General features: G+C 44.6%; 1 protein-coding gene across 1 annotated transcript in view; it reads left to right on the top strand.

Moving 5' to 3' along the window:
* The window catches only part of LOC115083836 (zinc finger protein 850-like), a 92,639-nt gene extending 86,509 nt beyond the window's left edge, over positions 1-6,130 (top strand). The window contains exon 6 of the mRNA XM_029587862.1: positions 824-6,130. Coding sequence (XP_029443722.1) covers positions 824-2,642 — 1,819 coding nt within the window. The 3' untranslated portion in view covers positions 2,643-6,130. The remainder of the gene's footprint in view (positions 1-823) is intronic.
* The last annotated feature ends 13,287 nt before the right edge of the window (positions 6,131-19,417 follow it).

The raw sequence follows: 19,417 nt of genomic DNA, 5'->3' as shown, positions 1-19,417 counted from the left end.
TATGACGCCCAAGTTTTTTGAAGTCTAGGGTTCCTCAAGGGCTACAAACTTACCTGGTTTTCACAGTGAGAAAAATATGCAAATTAGGCTTCTTAGGCCGTATGTATGCAGATATGTCTGTATATTTGGGAGGTTCTGACCATCACACCTGTTCTGGCCCTTGAGAAACGTCCATGCTAGGAAAACCCTGACCATTCTCTCTGTAAGTCTCCCTCACATCAAGTAATGTCTGCCCTTTATTTTCTTATTCAGAGATTGATGAGTCCAAGAGAAGAGTCGAGGAGACACACCCTGAGGAACCCACTAAACATTTGGAAGTGACTAAAACTCTACCAGAAAGAGATGGAGGGGACACCTGCCCATGTTGTTACTGGGAGAAAAACTGCTGGAGTCTGTATAAAACAGAGGATGGACTGAGAAACCCAGCACGAGACTCCACTGAGAATGTGACTCTCTTTGAGCTAAGTGCCAGTGATATCTCTCACACTATGGAGCATCAGACAAACCAGACACTAGAAAATCAGTCTGTATGTAATGCATGTGGAAATTGCTACATGGATCAGGGACCTCTAAAGTCACAAGATGGATTTAACGGAGGAGAGAAACCACATACATGTACAGACTGTGGTAAGATCTTCAGTCAGAAGGAACCTCTCCCAGTACACCAGAGAATCCACACTAACCATGACAGACCATTTTTCCATAGTTTTGATGGGAAATACTTCCTTCACAAACCAGACCTGGTAATGACTAAAATAAACCACACAAAAGAGAGGCCATTTCTTTGCACTGAATGTGGGAAAAGCTTTATTTGGAAGCAAAGCCTTCTGATACACCAGAAAATCCATACAGGAGAGAAACCCTTCTCCTGTAAGGAATGTGGAAAAAGCTTCAGTTACAAGGGAAGTCTTACAAAACACTTGAGTATTCACACGGGAGAGAGACCATTTCCATGCACTGAATGTGGGAACAGCTTCAGGGTGAAGGGAGTACTTACCCAACACCAGAAATTGCATGCTGGAGAGAGTCCCTTTACATGTGCTGAATGTGGAAAAAGCTTCAGACAGAAGGTAGGACTTATACATCACCTGAAAATTCACACTGGAGAGAGACCCTATACATGCACTGAGTGTGGGAAAAGCTTCAGTCAGAAGGCAGGACTTACACATCACCTGAAAATTCACACTGGAGAGAGACCTTATTCATGCACTGAATGTGGAAAAAGCTTCATTCAGAAAAGAAGTCTTAGCTATCACTTAAGAATTCACACTAGAGAGAGACCCTTTACATGCACTGAATGTGGGAAAAGCTTCACACAGAAGAGAGCGCTTACACAACACCTGAAAATTCACACTGGAGACAGACCTTTTACATGTGCTGAATGTGGGAAAAGCTTCAGGGAGAAGGGACATCTTACACAACACCTGAGAATTCACACTGGAGAGAGACCTTTTCCATGCACTGAATGTGGGAAAAGCTTCAGGGAGAAGGGAAATCTTACACAACACCTGAGAATTCACACTGGAGAGAGACCTTTTCCATGCACTGAATGTGGGAAAAGCTTCATGGAAAAGAAAGCTCTTACACAACACCTGAGAATTCATACTGGAGAGAGTCCCTTTACATGCACTGAATGTGGGAACAGCTTTAGAGAGAAGGGAGCACTTACACAACACCTGAGATTGCATGCTGGAGAGAGTCCCTTTACATGTGCTGAATGTGGGAAAAGCTTCATTGAGAATAAAATTCTTACACGACACCTGAGAATTCACACTGGAGAGAGACCCTTTCAGTGTACTGAATGTTGTAAAAGCTTTAGGGAGAAGGGAAATCTTACACAACACCTGAGAATTCACACTGGAGAGAGACCTTTTCCATGCACTGAATGTGAGAAAAGCTTCATGGAAAAGAATTCTCTTACACAACACCTGAGAATTCACACTGGAGAGAGACCCTTTACATGCACTGAATGTGGGAAAAGCTTCTCGGCGAAGGTAGTGCTTAGACAACATCTGAGAATTCACACTGGAGAGAGACCCTTTCCATGCACTGAATGTGGGAAAAGCTTCAGGAAGAAGGCAACGCTTACACGACACCTGAGCATTCACACTGGAGAGAGACCCTTTACATGCAGTGACTGTGGGAAAAGCTTCAGAGAGAAGAGAGGGCTTACACAACACCTGAGAATTCACTCTGAAGAGAGACCCTTTACATGCAGTGACTGTGGGAAAAGCTTCAAGGACAAGAGAGGACTTACAGAACACCTGAGAATTCACACTGGAGAGAGACCCTTTACGTGCAGTGACTGTGGGAAAAGCTTCAGGGAGAAAGGAGTGCTTACACAACACCTGAGAATTCACTATGGAGAGAGACCCTTTCCTTGCAATGAATGTCGGAAGAGCTTTGTTCAAAAACGGAGTCTTCTGATACATAAGAGAAGCCACACAGGAGAGAAGCTCTTTCCGTGCAGCAAATGTGGGAAAAGTTTCATGAATAAATGGAATCTTGTAAAGCACCTGAGAATCCACTCTGGAGAGAGACCTTTTCCATGTAATGAATGTAGGAAAAGCTTTACTTTGAAAGGGAATCTCCTGAAACACCAGAAAATCCATAAAATTGAGAGACCCTTTGCATATACTTAGTGAGAGAAGAACTTCATTTAGAAGAAAAATCTAATAATTCATCAGAGAACCCACACAGGGGAAAGACCATTTCCTTGCACTGAGTTTGGGAAAAGCTTTATTAAAAAATGGAGCCTTCTGATGCACCAAAGAACACAAGAGGAGATAAGTCTTTTCTGTGCAAGGAATTCAGGAAAAGCTTTAATTTGTGGAAAGATAGTCTAGATCACCTAAAAGAAGCAAAAAGACAAATCCATGCTGGCCGCACATTGTCCAGAATAAACGATGCCTACTCTTACCCTCTGCACTAAGGATAATGCTAGTGTTAGCAGTGGTGCAAAATCTTAAGGTATAGACAACACTGCTGAGACAATTATAGGCCTTGGTGAAACCTGCTCATGGACCCAGCACGGCAGGAAACACACTACAGCCACTACTAACAAAATTAACAGGACTGAACATGGTTATATGGATACCTAGAGATAAAAAGGAGAGAACATTCTGCCATTTTTATGCAATAAACCCTAAATTTAAATCTAGAAGGTATACAGAGAACACATCAAAAATTGGGAGAGAAGGTGAAACTTGCCTTTCTAAATCCAGGTGGAATATAAATTACTAATTCAGGTACAGCAGACAGGTCCCTTCCCTAGAGGGTTTACAATCTAAGGGGGATTTACTGATCTGTGGTATTTTCCCTGGAGGGAATTCGCTGAACTCTAATGCTTGTTACTGCAGCTTAGTAAATCTCAAGCAAAAACATACTGCAGCACAGGGGCCCCAAACAATGGCAGCCCCCACATCCTAGTGCTAACATAATTTAAAGGGGCCATGTGGCCCCAGACTGCTTCCCTCTCTGTAGTGTCCAAATCCCTGTGGGTCTAATGAGAACCCATCTTTTAGCAACTGAGGTGGCCGGCCTATCTCCCAGTGACAATCCCTGCCCCCTTGGAGTATAAAAATTTACATTCCCCACCCCTCAGACCTTCTTCTCCTACCCCTGCCCCCAACCAGTATGTTAAAGTCCCTTGTGTTTAGTGGATTTGGAACACCATCCTTGCGCACTGGGTCTGTCCACACCATGATTCGGACAACAATGTTCTTGAGGCTGCCCCTTGCCATTTCGGACATGAAGTGGCTGGAGCCGAAGCCTTAGTGGGCACTCTGGGCTCCATTAGATACCAAGGACTTTAAGGTACCGGTTCAGCAGAGGTGCGGAGAGGTAATCCAGTGGTTGTGAGTAACATTTTATACTCCAAGGAGTTGGGATTTGGCACTCGGGGTTGGCCAGGGCTGGCAACTTAAAACATTTTTTATTTTATAACTTTGGACACTACCGAAAAGAGGGGGAAGGGGAGTCAGCAGGTGGGAAGGCCATTTAAGGACACAGACCAGGAACATACTACTGAGGAAAGTTAGGTACATCCCTTAAAGGTATAGCTAACCTTTTGTTTAAATATCTGTTGCGGGACTAAGGACGGGAGTGCTAGAGGGCTCTCCCGATTCTGGGGAAGTGTGCCCTTGCGGCGAAACATACCTCATCTGGGACGGAGCAACCCAAGCCCTGCCAACCTGCACGCCTCAGTGAGACCAGCAATGCAATGTTGGTCTCTGAATGGTCCTCCGACCGTTCCTAGCCCTTTCGGACTGGCTGCTGGGTAACAGCAGAAGGCGGCAGGCCAGACTAGGCTGAAATAGGGGAGGACTGGAATATGGAAGCTGATGGCCTCAGGACCAGATGGACTCAGGATCAGACAGGGTAAAATCAGAGGACATCGGAGGAACTTAGAAGGAGAAGCCTCTAAGGCGAAGATCCAGGAAGACCAAGACGACACTCTGGACACTCATCGAAGAGCAGCCGGGACGGACGAAGTGGAACATTCTGAAGACTACAAGCCTGGAGGAAGTAGAGGTCTTCGGCTTCGCCAGATGAGGAAAGACCCACCAGTGCCTTACACACCGCGCCTGGGGTGGTCGCAGACCACTGGGCCACAGCGCGCCCTACACAGCCCAATCAGCTGGTCACTGACCACGCTAGGATGGATCAAGGTGAGTCCAAGAAGACATCTGGAAGACGGACATCAAGACATGGTAACGAGGTCAAGGAACATCAAGGCTAAGACAATGGAGACATCAGGCTGGGCGAAGCATCAGCAGAGACCAGGAGAGAAGACAATGAAGGATCCAATGAAGAACATGGAATGCCAAGCAGGAGCAAGAAGTATACGGAAGTCCAATAGAAGACCAGCTACTGAAGGACAATTCCAGGAGGGAACATGCTCCTTGCGAAGGCAAAGTTGAACTGAGCACAGAGCCCTTTTGTAGGGCAAAGCAGGAAACACCCAGGGAGGAGCCTGAAGAGGACCACACCTGCACTGGCCCTTTAAATCTGGAAGGAAGCCACGGCCCGCCCTTAGGAAGGAAGGGGCAGGACCTTGGACAGCGGCCATACTGCCGCTGTGACAGAGGAGCAGAGGAAAACAGAGGAGGGCCACAGGACAGGCCCTGAAGACATCAGCAACGTCCCGCCGCGAGAAGGTCCAGGGGCGGTACCCACCGTGGGAAAGGCCCTGGCCACTGCGGCCACTGGGCCACGAAGTGGACAGTGCCGTCTCGGCCCCCCCGCCACACTGGAGAGGCTCGGCATGGCTCCTGCTGCACCGGCAAGATGGCGGCCGGGCCGCGGGAGCAACCGGCGCTGGCAGCCCCAGGCAAGGCCCCAGCTGCAGCCCCCAGGCCACGAAGGTAAGCGCCTCCTATGGCTCCTGCCATGGGAGGTGCACAACAATATCATGGTCTGCCAGTTTCACAGCAAACTGCGGCATTTAACTAGCATATTAATTAATTGTTTTCCTTGCCTTTGCATACCTGTTAGCTTATTTAAATACTCCTGTTGCCCCAGTGTCTTTGCAGGTGAAAACATGCAGAATTTGTAATTCTGTGCATTTTCTGCAGTAATGTATTTATCAATGCTTAGTAAATGAATGTTTTGCTTTTTTTTAATTATAATTTTAATTGAATTTTTCATATTAATAGAAAGATGTAGACATGTAAGGATGAACCCTGAATTCTTGCTAACTGTATATGCAGCTAAGATGGACTCTCTGACATCAGCACAATGGACACTTAGCCTGTGTTTCTCTCTCTCCAGTCAGATGCAGAGATGATAGACTTTTCTGATCAGGCAGTGTATGTTGCCAGCTTATCTGATTTGCAGAGACCTGCAAATAACAGAGATATTCTCTGTAGAAACAAAGAAAACAAGGACAATGCATGCTGTATGTGTGTGTAAAAACAGATACCCTGGGCCCCTGAGCTTTTTTAGGCACCTTGGTCGAGCACTCAATCCGCATCAGATGCATTATCAGCTAGCTACCAGCTGTACAAACCTGAGTGTTATCATGGCCTGGGGATGACCTAAGAAAAGAGATCAAGAACTGTCCAAAAAGGGGAACGAACAACCAATCCACCTTTAATCATGGATTCACTTTAATCTATGTCGGGGGGGGGGGGGGGGGGGGTGTCCCTCTTTATGTTGCATTATCTGTAACTAGGGGTGTTCCATGTCCAGGTTCAAGTCCAGATGGGGAGGAAGATTTCTCTTCTGGGGCCCCTGGCATTGTCAATCACTGTGTCAATTACTATTTCACAATCTAGGTCCAATATCTCCAGGAGGTGCCAGATGGTGAAAAATAAGAGCAGGGAAGCCAAAATCAACACAACAGTAGAAACTAGGAGTCACGAAAGGGTCCACCATCCCCTAAAAAGTCCACACTGGAAAGGAAAATACAGGATTCAGCAGTTGGTGTTCAAATAAGATAGTCTTTATTGTAATTTAAATCCAAACAAAGATCACAAAAATAAGATATAGATAGTATAGCAGATAATATTCAAACCATACTTATCTAATGGGTTTATGGAAAGGTTAGGGGAACTGGTTCTCTTCTTTTAGATAATTGTTAACTCTCAACTGAAAGAAAAACAAATTGTGTTAATTGTGGAAATAATTCACAGTGCATTTATACAGTTTTTATTGTTTGTTGTTCACTATTCAAACTTGGTCTAATAAACCTGAAATTCAGCTCAGAATTATAAAGATTAATTTGCTTGCATTTGAAGTTTGTTTTCATTCAGTGGGAGGACAGAGGAGAAGGTCTCCTTGCTGGTGGCTGAAGGGAGTCAGTAAGTACTGCCTGGGGAGATTTTAGAACTTAAAAGTTTTGGGGAGAAGTAAACTATTCGGGTATATTCTTTAATGTGTTTGTGTGTTTGTATTAAATAGCTAGTCAGAGGGCAGGCAAAAACCAGGAGTTTGTGTGTTTGTATTAATTAGCTAGTCAGAGGGCAGGCAAAAACCAGGAGTTTGTGTGTTTGTATTAATTAGCTAGTCAGAGGGCAGGCAAACACCAGGAGTTTGTGTGTTATCCAGCACAGGGAAAGCTTTGTAATATCCCCGAGCATTAAGATCGAGAAGGAGGAACTCAAAATTGTTCCCTGTGCTAGAAGTCTAATAATTGACTCAAAGTTGTCCATGGCTCCTCATTTGAAATCAGCAAATAGGGCCGGTTTTTACAAACTTCAGCTATTACGCTGTACAAACCTCTCCTAGAGTCTGCCAATTTCCACTCAGTTGTCCAGGTCATTATGTTGCCACTTTAGATTATTGTAAGTCAATCTATCTAGGAATACCAGCAGCAACAATAAAGACACTGCATCTACTGCAGAATGCAGTGGCATGGGTAATTTCTAGTCATAGTTTAAGAGATCACATCACACTTGTTTTGTTTGACCTCAACGCAGAATCAACATAAGTAAATATTTTTTCATGGAGTGGGTGGTGGATACCTGGCATGTCCTGGATAAGTTGATAAGGACAAAAACAGTAAATAAATTGAAAAGGGCATGGGATAAACACCATGGATCCCTAAAGGCTTGTGGATGATAATAAAGAAAAGGCTACACCGTGATAACTTGCACAGAGCAGCAGATAGTACCCTTAACGGAAGGCATGGGGCATTACTACCCTTAACCAATTAGTCTTGATGCGTTTTTACGCAACTGCAACATCGCTGTCTGCTTTGATGGCGAGGGGGGAGGAAGGGGTATTGGATTCTGAAGACAGCCAACACTGGGCCCCGACTTTTACGGTCTGGGGTATTGAGAAGCTGACATTAGGGATAAAGCACAGTTCTGCTTCTAAGGCTAAATCCAAAAGCAAAGCGTACTCAAGCAGCGTGGTCTGAAGTATCAGGAAAGCTGCTCACCACGTAAAAATGTTGCAAGCAGTAATTTTGTTATAGGTTTGACAGTTGCTTGGTTTCATTGTAAGTATTACTATCCTTAACATAAGGCATGGGGGTTACCTGCATGTGGCAACTGTTACTACCCTTAACAGACAATGGGATATCATGTACGAGAGGCAGTTACTAGCATCACAAGCTTGCTGGGCAGACTGGATGGATCTTTTTTTTTCTTCCGACATCTCTGTGTTACTATCTTACTATGAAGACAGGAGTCAAGTAGTACCTTATGGTCTAACCTATTTGAGGCATGAGCTTTTAAGGACAGAGTTCACCTAATCAGATATAAGGTGTTATTATTTAATATCTGTCACCAATTTGCAAACTGTTAGCTGGCCTTTGTGAAGGTGGCAGACCTCATGCGTCACCTAGATAGGATTTTAGAAAGTGCTGGGGAGGAGCTGGCTGTTGTAGTACATGTGGGCACCTACAACATAGGAAAATGTGGGAGGGAGGCTCTGGAAGCCAAATGTAGGCTCTTAGGTAGAAAGCTGAAATCCAGAACCTCCAGGGTAGTATTCTCTGAAAAGCTCCCTGTTCCATGCGCCGGTCCCCCAGAGGCAGGCAGAGCTCCGGAGTCTCAATGCATAGATGAAGAGATGGTCCAAGGAAGAGAGATTCAGTTTTGTAAGGAATTGGAGAACCTATTAGGGATAGGCTCCTCCCAGAGTGGAACCAGGCTGCTGGCACTAACCTTTAAAAAGGAGATAGAGCAGCTTTTAAACTAGAACAAGGGGGAAAGCCGACAGATTCTCAGCAGCGCATGGTTTGGAGGGAGGTATCTTCAAAGGATACTAATGCAGCATTACAGTTAGGGCATCCCGACAGTGAGGTTCCAATAATAAGAAAAGTAGTCCAAGTGCCTATAATTAAAGGCTCACCTGAGCTAAAAGATTCCAATTTATCTCTGTCAACTGAAAAGCAGAATGTAAATACAAATAAGAAGCACACTTTGAAATGTTTGTATGCTAATGCCAGAAGTCTAAGAAGTAAGATGGGAGAGTTAGAGTGTACAGCAGTGAATGATTGACATAGACTAATGGATGAATTTTTAATTGGCCATGTGCATAAAAAACGGGGATTATGTGTGTGGCCAGGCCTTGCACACGCATTTTCAAAGGGGCCCGGCCACGCGCGTAACTGCTGTTATGCGCAGAAGTGCAGGGCCAGAGGGAGGAAGTGACGTCACCACAGGGGATGGCTGCATAAACCGAGAGCTCCTCCAACCACTAAAACAATCCCTGAAAATCAAAACCATCCGTGTTCTTATTTCTTCCTCCATGGATCGGAACACGTCCTCTTTCGGAAAAGATGTCTATGAGACGAAAACAAGTAGACTTTAAGAAATATTCTTACCAGAAATCAGACGAGGACGGGAGACCGCCGGCAGCAGACATGATGGCGGAGGACGAAACTGTGCTACCAGGGGCCGAAGGCCCCGAAACTCTGGCTGCCCATACTGATGATGGAGACCTCCCAACAAAATCAGATTTGAGAACATGGTTTGCGGATCTCAAAGCCAAAATAGCGAATAATACGCAAGATATTATGCAATCCATCAAGGAGTTGAAAGGGGAGCTAGCGGAGCACGGTCACCGGATTTTTGAAATTGAAACCCGTGTGGACGTGAACTGCGAATATATAAAGGCCACTCATGCGCAACACACTCACATTAACTCTGAACTGGAGAGGCTCAACGATAAATTAGAAGATTTAGAGAATCGCTCGCTGTGCCAAAATTTAAGATTTTGGGGGGTCCCGGAGACGCCAGAGAACCAAGACTTGCGTGATGGTGGTCCAAAAAATATGCGCTATGTTACTGGCGTCAGCGTCGACTCAGAGCGATGACAACCTAGAAAGGGAATTTAAGATCGACTGAGCCCGTAGAGTTATGGGGCCCCGTGTAGCTAACAAGCCGAAGGATATCCTGGCCTGCTTTCACGATTTTGCTCAAAAGGATCAGCTGGCAGTAATAGCACGGAAACAGGCCACGTGGACTTGGCAGGGAACGGCCATTATGATTTTTGCGGACCTTTCGCCCATCACTATTCGGAGACAACAAGAGCTGAAACCCATAACAGATTCCCTACGGGCGGATAATGTTCGATATCGTTGGCTCTTCCCTTTTGGGATGAGTTTTTCATTGAAAGGTGAAAATCATAGAATAAAAACACTGACGGAAGCCACGAAAATACTGCACTCTGCAGGCTATACGGGCTTTGAACAGTTATAGACGGAGCCAAAAATCAATAGCCGCAGAGAGGATTATCCGCGATAGCAGAGGGTGACTAGAGGTGATAAGCGTCTGAGACGGATCACGGATACCACTAAACCTCAATGCGAAGATACTTGAGTTTCTGAAAGTGTTCCAGGTTTTCTTGCTCAGCAGTCTGGATTTTATCCCTGACTAAAGACCTGATGGTCGGTCAGAATTTCAGCTGTAAAACTGGACTTATTACTCTACTATTCCAAGGATGGTTATAGGACAGTTATATGCTATATGATTACATTTCAGGGTTACTTTGTTCTGGTTGACAGGTTTATATCTTACTACTTTACGGATGGAGGCCAAGATGCAGTCATACTGTGATGGCTGACTCCTCCTTTCTTGAGGCAAGCTGGATGTTGTTAGCAACACCACTTGCGGGGAATAAGGTAAAGCGGGAGGGGGGAAAGGGGAAGGGGTTGGGGTGAACTCACACACAGCATAATGGTAATCATATTAGGGCAAGGTTTCATGTTTTTATTGAATATCCAAAGTCTAACTATGGAATTCTAGAGCAGTTTTGTCCCAGGGATACTGATCAGTCACAGCTACCGAGCTGGGCACATATATATGCATATAAATGGTATTATTGACTTTTTTATCCCTTAATGTAAAGGGATTAAACTCTCCTTACAAAAGGCACTGCTTATTCTCAGAATTGAATAGCCATCGAACTTCTATTGCCTTTATTCAAGAGACTCATCTTAAGAGGCGCCATGAAAGCCTTCTCAAACATCCAGCTTTCCCTGCACAATATTGGTCAGTGCGACCTTTAGCTCATAAATATTTGGGAGTGGGAATTTTAATTACCAAAAATGTGATGTTTGAGGAGATTGCCCAGTATACTGATCCAGAAGGCCGCTATCTCATTCTCATTATTGCAATAGGAGGGGAAAAATATACTTTAGTAAATGTATATGTACCCAGTGGCGGGCAAGGTACTTATTTTAGCCGCCTCAGTCACTTAATAGACCAATATGCTGAAGGATATATAATAGCGGGTGGTGATTTTAATCTTACTTTAAACCCCCACCTCAACTCACGGGGTACCGCAAATACATCAAGACATGGTCGTGAGCTTTTTAAATCCTTTATGTCACATTTGGATTTAGTAGATGCATGGCATATATGGAATCCCAAAGGCAGGCATTATTCCTTTTACTCGAGAGCACATCAGACCTACTCCAGGATTGATTTCTTTCTTATAGCTAAAAGTTGTATTAATAAGGTGAAGGAACCACAAATTGAATCAATAACCTGGTCTGACCATGGCCCAATTTCCTTCCAATTAGATCTAAGTTCCTATGATAGGGCCAACAATTCTGGAAACTAAACAAGAGTCTGCTTGAGGATGATGCTTTTGTCCTGCAAATTCAAGCTGACATAAAGGAATATTTGGATTTTAATGATAAGGATGGGATTTCTCCTATGACATTCTGGGATTGTTTAAAGGCTGTGTTGTGGGGAAAGTTCATTGCTCGGGGAACTTACTTAAAAAAACTCCGCACTAAGGATAAATTAGACACTTTACAATTATTACATCAAATTGGACTTAGACATCAAAGTTCAGGAGACACCACACTTCTGGCTGAAATGGATCGATTGCGGTCTCATTTAGAAACCTTAAAAGCAGCCCAAGTTGCCCATAAACTTACAATTACTAAACAACTGTATTACGAGGGGGGAAACAAGGCGGGCCATCAGTTAGCTAGGAAATTAAAATGCCACCATACTCAAAATAACATTGTTAAATTGAAGGATGAACATGGAGAGATGTTGACTTCCAATGCTGACATACGGCAACGGTTTATATGTTTCTATTCAGAACTGTATGCTACTGATCAATCTATTGAGGCCTTAGGGATTGATGAGTATTTATCTCAATCTCATCTCCCTGTCATCTTACCTGATAACCAGGAATTTCTGGATCGGGACATATCTCCGGTGGAAGTTACTTGGACCATAAAAAAATCTAAAGATGGGGAAGTCCCCGGGCTTGGATGGCCTAACAGCTGCCTTTTATAAAAAAATTCACTGGGTCGGTGACGCCTTTATTAGTAAACCTCTTTAATGCTCTGCAAGGACCCATATCTCTTTCTGCATCTGCTAACCTTGCGGGGGTCACTATCTTGGCTAAGACGGGGTGAGATCCTACTATATGTGGATCTTACCGGCCAATTTCTCTTATCAGCTTAGATATGAAGATGCTGGCAAAAATTTTGGCAAATAGACTCAATAGCTTACTTCCCCAACTAATTCACTCTGACCAGTCGGGCTTCATACCGGGCAGAATGGCATCCGATAATGTTCGGAAAATAGTAGATCTTATGGGGTGGGCTCGCAGTCATGACACCCCGTTGCTACTCCTAGCAATCGATGCTGAAAAAGCATTTGATTATGTTCATTGGCCATTTTTATTCCAAACTATGAGAGCTTTCCAATTTGGGGAACGCTATATTAGGTGGATTCAGAAAATGTATGAGGCCACGAAGGCATGTTTAAAGATTAATGGAGGGTACTCTCAACTGTTTCCGGTGGGCAGGGGTACACGTCAGGGCTGTCCTCTCTCAGCATTACTTTTTGCCATTTTTCTGGAACCTTTCACACATCACATTAGGGACAATTCTAACATTCAAGGGGTTGGGGTGGGATCGTTCTCGTCCAAACTATCCTTATTCGCAGATGATATTCTCTTTACTATAACTAACCCGTCCTACTCCCTAGTGGCCCTAACGGAAGAAATATCAGCCTTTAGCAGAGTTTTGGGTTTCAAAATAAATTGGGAAAAGTCTGAACTATTGAATGTCTCAGTCCCACAGTTTATGGTTGATCGAATCAAGAAATCTCATCCCTTTAAATGGGCTAAGGAGAAAATTAAGTATCTGGGGATCTATGTTGGACAAAAGAAGGACCTCTTTCAGTTGAACTACCCACCCTTGTTAGCAAAAATTTATAAAGACTTGGAAGAATGGGATCGCTACCACATTTCATGGCTAGGGCGCTTAGCTATCCTGAAAATGAATGTCCTGCCTAGGATTTTATATTTGTTGCTAACGTTACCTATCTTAGTACCCACAAAACTAATTGACAAGTGGCAGGGAAGATTATTTAAATTTTTGTGGAAAGCCCGGAAACCCAGGGCTAAGAAACAGACTTTATATCTCCCCAAATCACAGGGGGGGGGTTGGGAATGCCAAACCTCCTGGGATATCATGGTGCGGCGCATCTTAGGGCAGCTGTGGAGTAGAATAATGTTCAATCACTGAAACCATGGGTACAATTGGAGCAAGCGATCGTGGGTAGTTTCCCATTATCGGCTATTCTATGGCAAAAGCGATACACCTGGAACCCCATTGTACGTTTACCTGAGTCTGTACAGGCCACATTAGCTGTATGGAACAAATGGAAGGTCATGCTTGTTGGTCACCGACAATATTTTCACAGCACACACCTTTTTCACAATCAATCCTTTAGTTATGCGGCACAATCATTAGCCTCTAAGAAATGGACAGCAAAGGGAATATTTCGGATCTCCCATATATGGGAACCAGGGGGGATGTTATCTTTTCACACCCTCTGTGAATGTTATAATCTGGATGACAAAGACTATTATTTTTACTTACAAATTAAGAACTTTGTTCTGTGAAATCAGATGAAAGGAGAGCTTACGCTAGGGATACTTCCATTTGAAGCTCTCTGCCTGCAAGGAGCTAAGGCACGTAAACATGTATCAAGACTTTATACTATGCTAGTGGGAGTTTTTTCTTTACACACACCCCACATTGTAGCATGGGAAAGGGATCTTCAGGGAAATTGTTCAGTGGAAGACTGGAAACGTATTAGCCATTCACTGAGGAAGGGTCTTATCTCTTCTTCACATATAGAAAATGGATACAAGATGTTATACCGGTGGTATTTGACTCCGGTCAGACTACACAAGATGCAACCTACTATATCGGATCACTGTTGGAAGGGGTGCCGTGAACTGGGCACATTCTTTCATATGTGGTGGCTGTGCCCTAAAATCCAAACCTTCTGGGATCTGTTTCCCTTTGGCTGACAACAGTATATGTCAGTGACATATTAATCACTCCGTCTCAAGCACTGCTAAACATGGACAACACACACTTATCCAAGCTTCAAAATGCTTTTATTAAATATGTTGTGACTGCATCCAGAGGGGCTATAGCCCGATTTTGGAAAACCCCAACCATACCGACTCTACAGGAGGTGCAACACAAGATAGTTCACATACATACCCTAGGGGAAATTACTGCGCATAAACATAGGACCATCTCTAAGTTTCATAAAGTGTGGCAGCCTTATATACATTGGCAGTTAACACCGCACGTATAATACAGTCTGTTCTTTCTCTGAATATTAGCTCCATCCTTGTGGCTTTTACTTGCATATACTTGTCGGACTTAACTCTCAAATGTGAACTGTCCTAAATGTTATGTCGAATGGTATATAGCCCCGTTCCATTCAGATTAGACATTTCTGGCCATGGTAAGACTCATTTGGTGAAAATGATATAAGCCCATGCTAAATCAGGAAGCTCAGGTTACCATCTCCTGGTCATTAATTATTCATTCATCACTTTATATTGTGTGAGGGTGGGAGGGGGGAGACAAGGAGAGCAATGGGTTAAACGTTCCAGTATCATAAGGGCACAAATTTTGTAGGAAATCTTGCGGATGCAGATGATAATATTGTGTACCTGACTTATTGACTGAATGCCGATGTTTTGTATGTTATAAATGCCAATAAAAAACTTTATAAATTGAAAAAAAAAAAAGAAATGCAGGGCCAAAGGAAAGGGGCGATCCGGGGGTGGGGAGGGGCTGGAGGCAGCTGGTATAGCAGCCATTTGTTGCTGCAACGGAGCAGTAAGCAACAAAACAAAGCAAAGAAAAGGTACAACAATGGGTTTAGGGGGTGGGGAGGAGAGGGGAAGAGGGAGTGTGGGTAGGGGAATTGGGAAGTTCCCTCCCAGTCTGCTGCTTAATTGGAGCAGACTGGGAGAGAACTGGGAGAGGCCCAATCTTGACATGCGTAGTTTTAGATAATACGGTTTAACCCCCCTGTGCGCGCCACCTGCAAATGCACGTGCGGATTATAAAATCCGGCACGCGTGTGTGTGTGGCCCTCGGATTTTATAACATGCGCACGCATGTTATAAAATTGGCGTGTCCATGTGTGCGCACTGGGAAGTGCGCACGCGTACGTTTAAAAATCTACCCCTTAATTGGTATTTCAGAGACCTGGTGGAAGGAGGATAACCAATGGGACAGTGCTATACCAGGGTACAAATTATATCGCAATGACAGAGAGGAGCATCTTGGTGGCAGGGTGGCGCTTTATGTCCGGGATGGCATAGAGTCCAACAGGATAAAGATCCTGCAAGAGACTAAATGCACAATCAAATCTTTATGGGTAGAAATCCCTTGTCTGTTGGGGAAAGAGTATAGTGATAGGAGTATACTATCGTCCACTTGGCCAAAATGATGAAACAGACAGTGAAGTGCTAAGAGAAATTAGGGAGGCTAACCAAATCGGCAGTGCAGTAATAATGGGAGATTTCAATTACCTCAATATTGACTGGGTAAATGTATCATTGGGACATGCTAGAGAGATAAAGTTCCTAGATGGAATAGATGATAGTTTTATGGAGCAACTGGTTAAGGAACCAATGAAAGAGGAAGCAATTTTAAATCTAAGAGTGTGCAACAGGAGTGGACATTGTTAAAAAAAATACCATTTTAGAAGCACAGTAGATGTATTCCACGAAAGGTGGAAGGATGGTCAAATGATTGTCGGCATGGCTAAAAAGTGATGTGAAAGAGGCTATTTTAGCCAAAAGATCTTCCTTTGAAAAATTGGAAGAAGGATCAATCAGAAAAAAATAGGATAGCATAAGCATTGGCAAGTTAAATGTAAGACATTGAAAAGACAGCTAAGAGAAATTTTGAAAAGAAGTTGACTAAAGAGACTCTAATAAAAACTTAAAAAAATATATCCGAAGCAGAAAGCCTGCGAGGGGGTCGATTGGACCGTTACATGATCGAGGGGTTAAAGGGGCACTTAGGGAGGTAAGGCCATTGTGGAAAGACTAAACAAATTCTTTGCTTCAGTGTTTACTGAAGAGGATGTAGGGGAGATACCCATTCCAGAGATGGTTTGCAAGGGTGATGATTCAGATGAACTGAACCAAATCACGGTGAACCTGGAAGATGTGATAGGCCTGATTGACAAACTAAAGAGTAGTAAATCTCTTGGACCAGATGGAATACACCCCAGGGTTCTGAAAGAACTACAAAATGAAATTTCAGACCTATTACAATTAATTTGTAACCTATCATTAAAATCATCTGTTGTACTTAAGACCGAAAAGTGGCCAATGTAACCCCGATATTTAAAAAGGACTCCAAGGATGATCCGGGAAACTATAGACTTCAATGCCGGGAAAAATTGTAGAAACTGTTATAAAGAATAAAATCACAAAACATTTAGATAGACATGGTTTAATGGGACACAGCCAGCATGGATTTAACCAAGGAAGGCTTGCCTCATAAATCTCCTACATTTTTTTGAAGGGATGATTAAATATGTGGACAAAGGTGAACTGGTAGATGTGATGTATTTGGATTTTCAGAAGGTGTTCGACAAAGTCTCTCATAAGAGGCTTCTAAGAAAACTAAAAAGTCATGGGATAGGAGGCAATATCCTTTTGTGGATTGCAAATTGGTTAAAAGACAGGAAATAGAGAGTAGGATTAAATGGTCTGTTGTCACAGTGGAAAAAGATAAACAGTGGAGTGTGTCTCAGGGAACTGTTCTTGGACCAATGCTTTTTAATATATTTATAAATGATCTGGAAAGGAGTACGACAAGTGAGGTGGTCAAATTTGTGGATGACACAAAATTATGCAGGGTAGTTAAATCTCAAGCTGATTGTGATAAATTGCAGGAGGACTGTGTGAGACTGGAAGATTGGGCTTCCAAATGGCAAATGAAATTTGATGTGGACACATGTAAGGTGATGTATATAGGGAAAAATAACCCTTGCTGTAGTTACATGATGTTAGGTTCTATCTTAGGAGTTACCACCCAGGAAGGAGATCTAGGCATCATAGTGGATAATACATTGAAATTGTTGGCTCAGTGTGCTGTGGCAGTCAAAAAAGGAAACAGAATGTTAGGAATTATTAGGAAGGGAATGGCAAATAAAACAGTGGATGTCATTCATCCTGGAAGTGGATACCTCCATCTTGGGGTTAGGGGCCGTACTAAGCCAGTATTCGACTAAAGGGATCCTCCATCCCTGCTCTGTTATGTAGGAGGTGGACCCTTGGGCCGAGGTGGGGTTGACGCTACCCGCAGGTGAAGCCCTACAAGTCTCCACAGTCGACAGGCGGATATGGCTGACTGACGGAGGCCGGCTGGAGCTTTGCCAATACCAGCACTCGTTCCCCGCAGGTTGAGCCCTTGGGTACCAGGGCCGGCTGGAGTTAGGTGGGCCTCTGTCTGAGGTCTTCTTATGGATGAGGAGGTGGTCAGCCAGGGACCAGCAGCAGTAAGAGTAGAAGGTCTGATCTGGAGAGGCAGAGTCCCAGAGACCCGGGCACCAAATGGAATGAGAGGCAGACAGGGGGCACCCGAGTAAGAACAGGCCAAAGCCTGAGAGGCCAAGTCCAGAATAAGTATAGCAGAGGCGTCGTTGAACAGACTGGAGGCAGGGCAGGCAGCAGGCAAGGTAGAATAGTAAGGCAAGGCAGTGATCAGGTCTGGGAGATAATAGTGTAGTCAGGCAAGGCAGAGGTCGGGTCCAGGAGATGATCAGTAGCGTGGTCAGGCAAAGCAGAGGTCGGGTCCAGGAGATGATCAGTAGCGTGGTCAGGCAACGCAGAGGTCGGGTCCAGGAGATGATCAGTAGTGTGGTCAGGCAAAGCAGAGGTCGGGTCCAGGAGATGATCAGTAGCGTGGTCAGGCAAAGCAGAGGTCGGGTCCAGGAGATGATCAGTAGCGTGGTCAGGCAAAGCAGAGGTTGGGTCCGGGAGTCAATCCGTAGAACAAATAGAGTAACGCTGGACACAGGAACAAGGAAGAATATAAGGATCAGGAACATGGACAAGACAGGAATCAGGAACACGAAGGAATCACCAGAGAAGGCAACGAAGTACATGACCAGCGTGGAGTCCTGTTGCAAAGGCAAGCTCTGACTGTCAGAGCTTGCCTTAAGTAGGCCTAGATCAATGACATCATCACAGAGGGCCAGCAGCCTTTGCCTGCTGTGGGGCCTTTAAATAAAGTAAAGGGGCGCTTGTGCGAGCGGTTAAGGAGCTCAACGCAAGGAGCAGTCGTTGGCGGCGTCCCTGCCATACTCCAGAACACGCCGGTGGCCGGCAAGGATGCAAAGAGAAGAGCAGCACCGGGGGCACCCCCTCCGCATTGTCGAAGAGCCAGGCCCGCCCCCGGTGAGGCGGCACAACGCCAGGTAGGGAAAGCCAGTCTCTGCAACCGCAGCCAGCCAATGCAACATGCTCATTCTTCTCAAAGAAAGTTTTGCCTGCAGAATGTAACTACAGCATCGGTGACAGAACTCCTGGTGATCAAGCTAGTGCTGGAAGAGTGGTGCCAAAGGTTTGAAGGTGCTCAGCAGATATATGGATCACAAAAATCTGGAACACCTTCATCATACCCAACGACTAAATGCACGACAGACTTGTTGGTCCCTGTTCTTTGCACATTTTGATTTTCAACTGAGGTATCATCCAGCTCTCAAAAATCTCGGAGCTGATGCCTTCTCACGTGCCTTTCTGGCAGAGGATACCCCAGAAACCCCCCCCCCCCCCAGACACATCACTGACTCAGCCAGGATCCTCCTAGTGGCCTTCACGACCATCCCTCCAGGGAGGATGGTCGTTCCCGCTCGACTCCCTGAAAAGGTACTGAAATTGTCCCGTGACTCCCGTGTCGCAGGTCACCCTGAATGGGCCCAAACTCTTGTACTGTTCCAACAATACTGTTGGTGGCCTCACATGAAGCAAGATGTTAAGGCCTGTGTAGATTCTTACTCCACCTACGCACAGCAGAAGACTCTGTCAGGTTGACCCTGGGGACTATTACTGTCATTGCCAGCCCAGAGGTGGTTGCTCTCAGCTGTTTTCTAGGACAGGTGAATGGTGGAACTTGGCGGCTCATCCAAACGTGGCTCGCTTCTTTAAAGGT

Source organism: Rhinatrema bivittatum, chromosome 2 (genome assembly GCF_901001135.1).
Source record: "Rhinatrema bivittatum chromosome 2, aRhiBiv1.1, whole genome shotgun sequence".
NCBI lineage: Eukaryota > Metazoa > Chordata > Amphibia > Gymnophiona > Rhinatrematidae > Rhinatrema > Rhinatrema bivittatum.
This window is presented reverse-complemented; position numbering and strand designations above follow the sequence as displayed.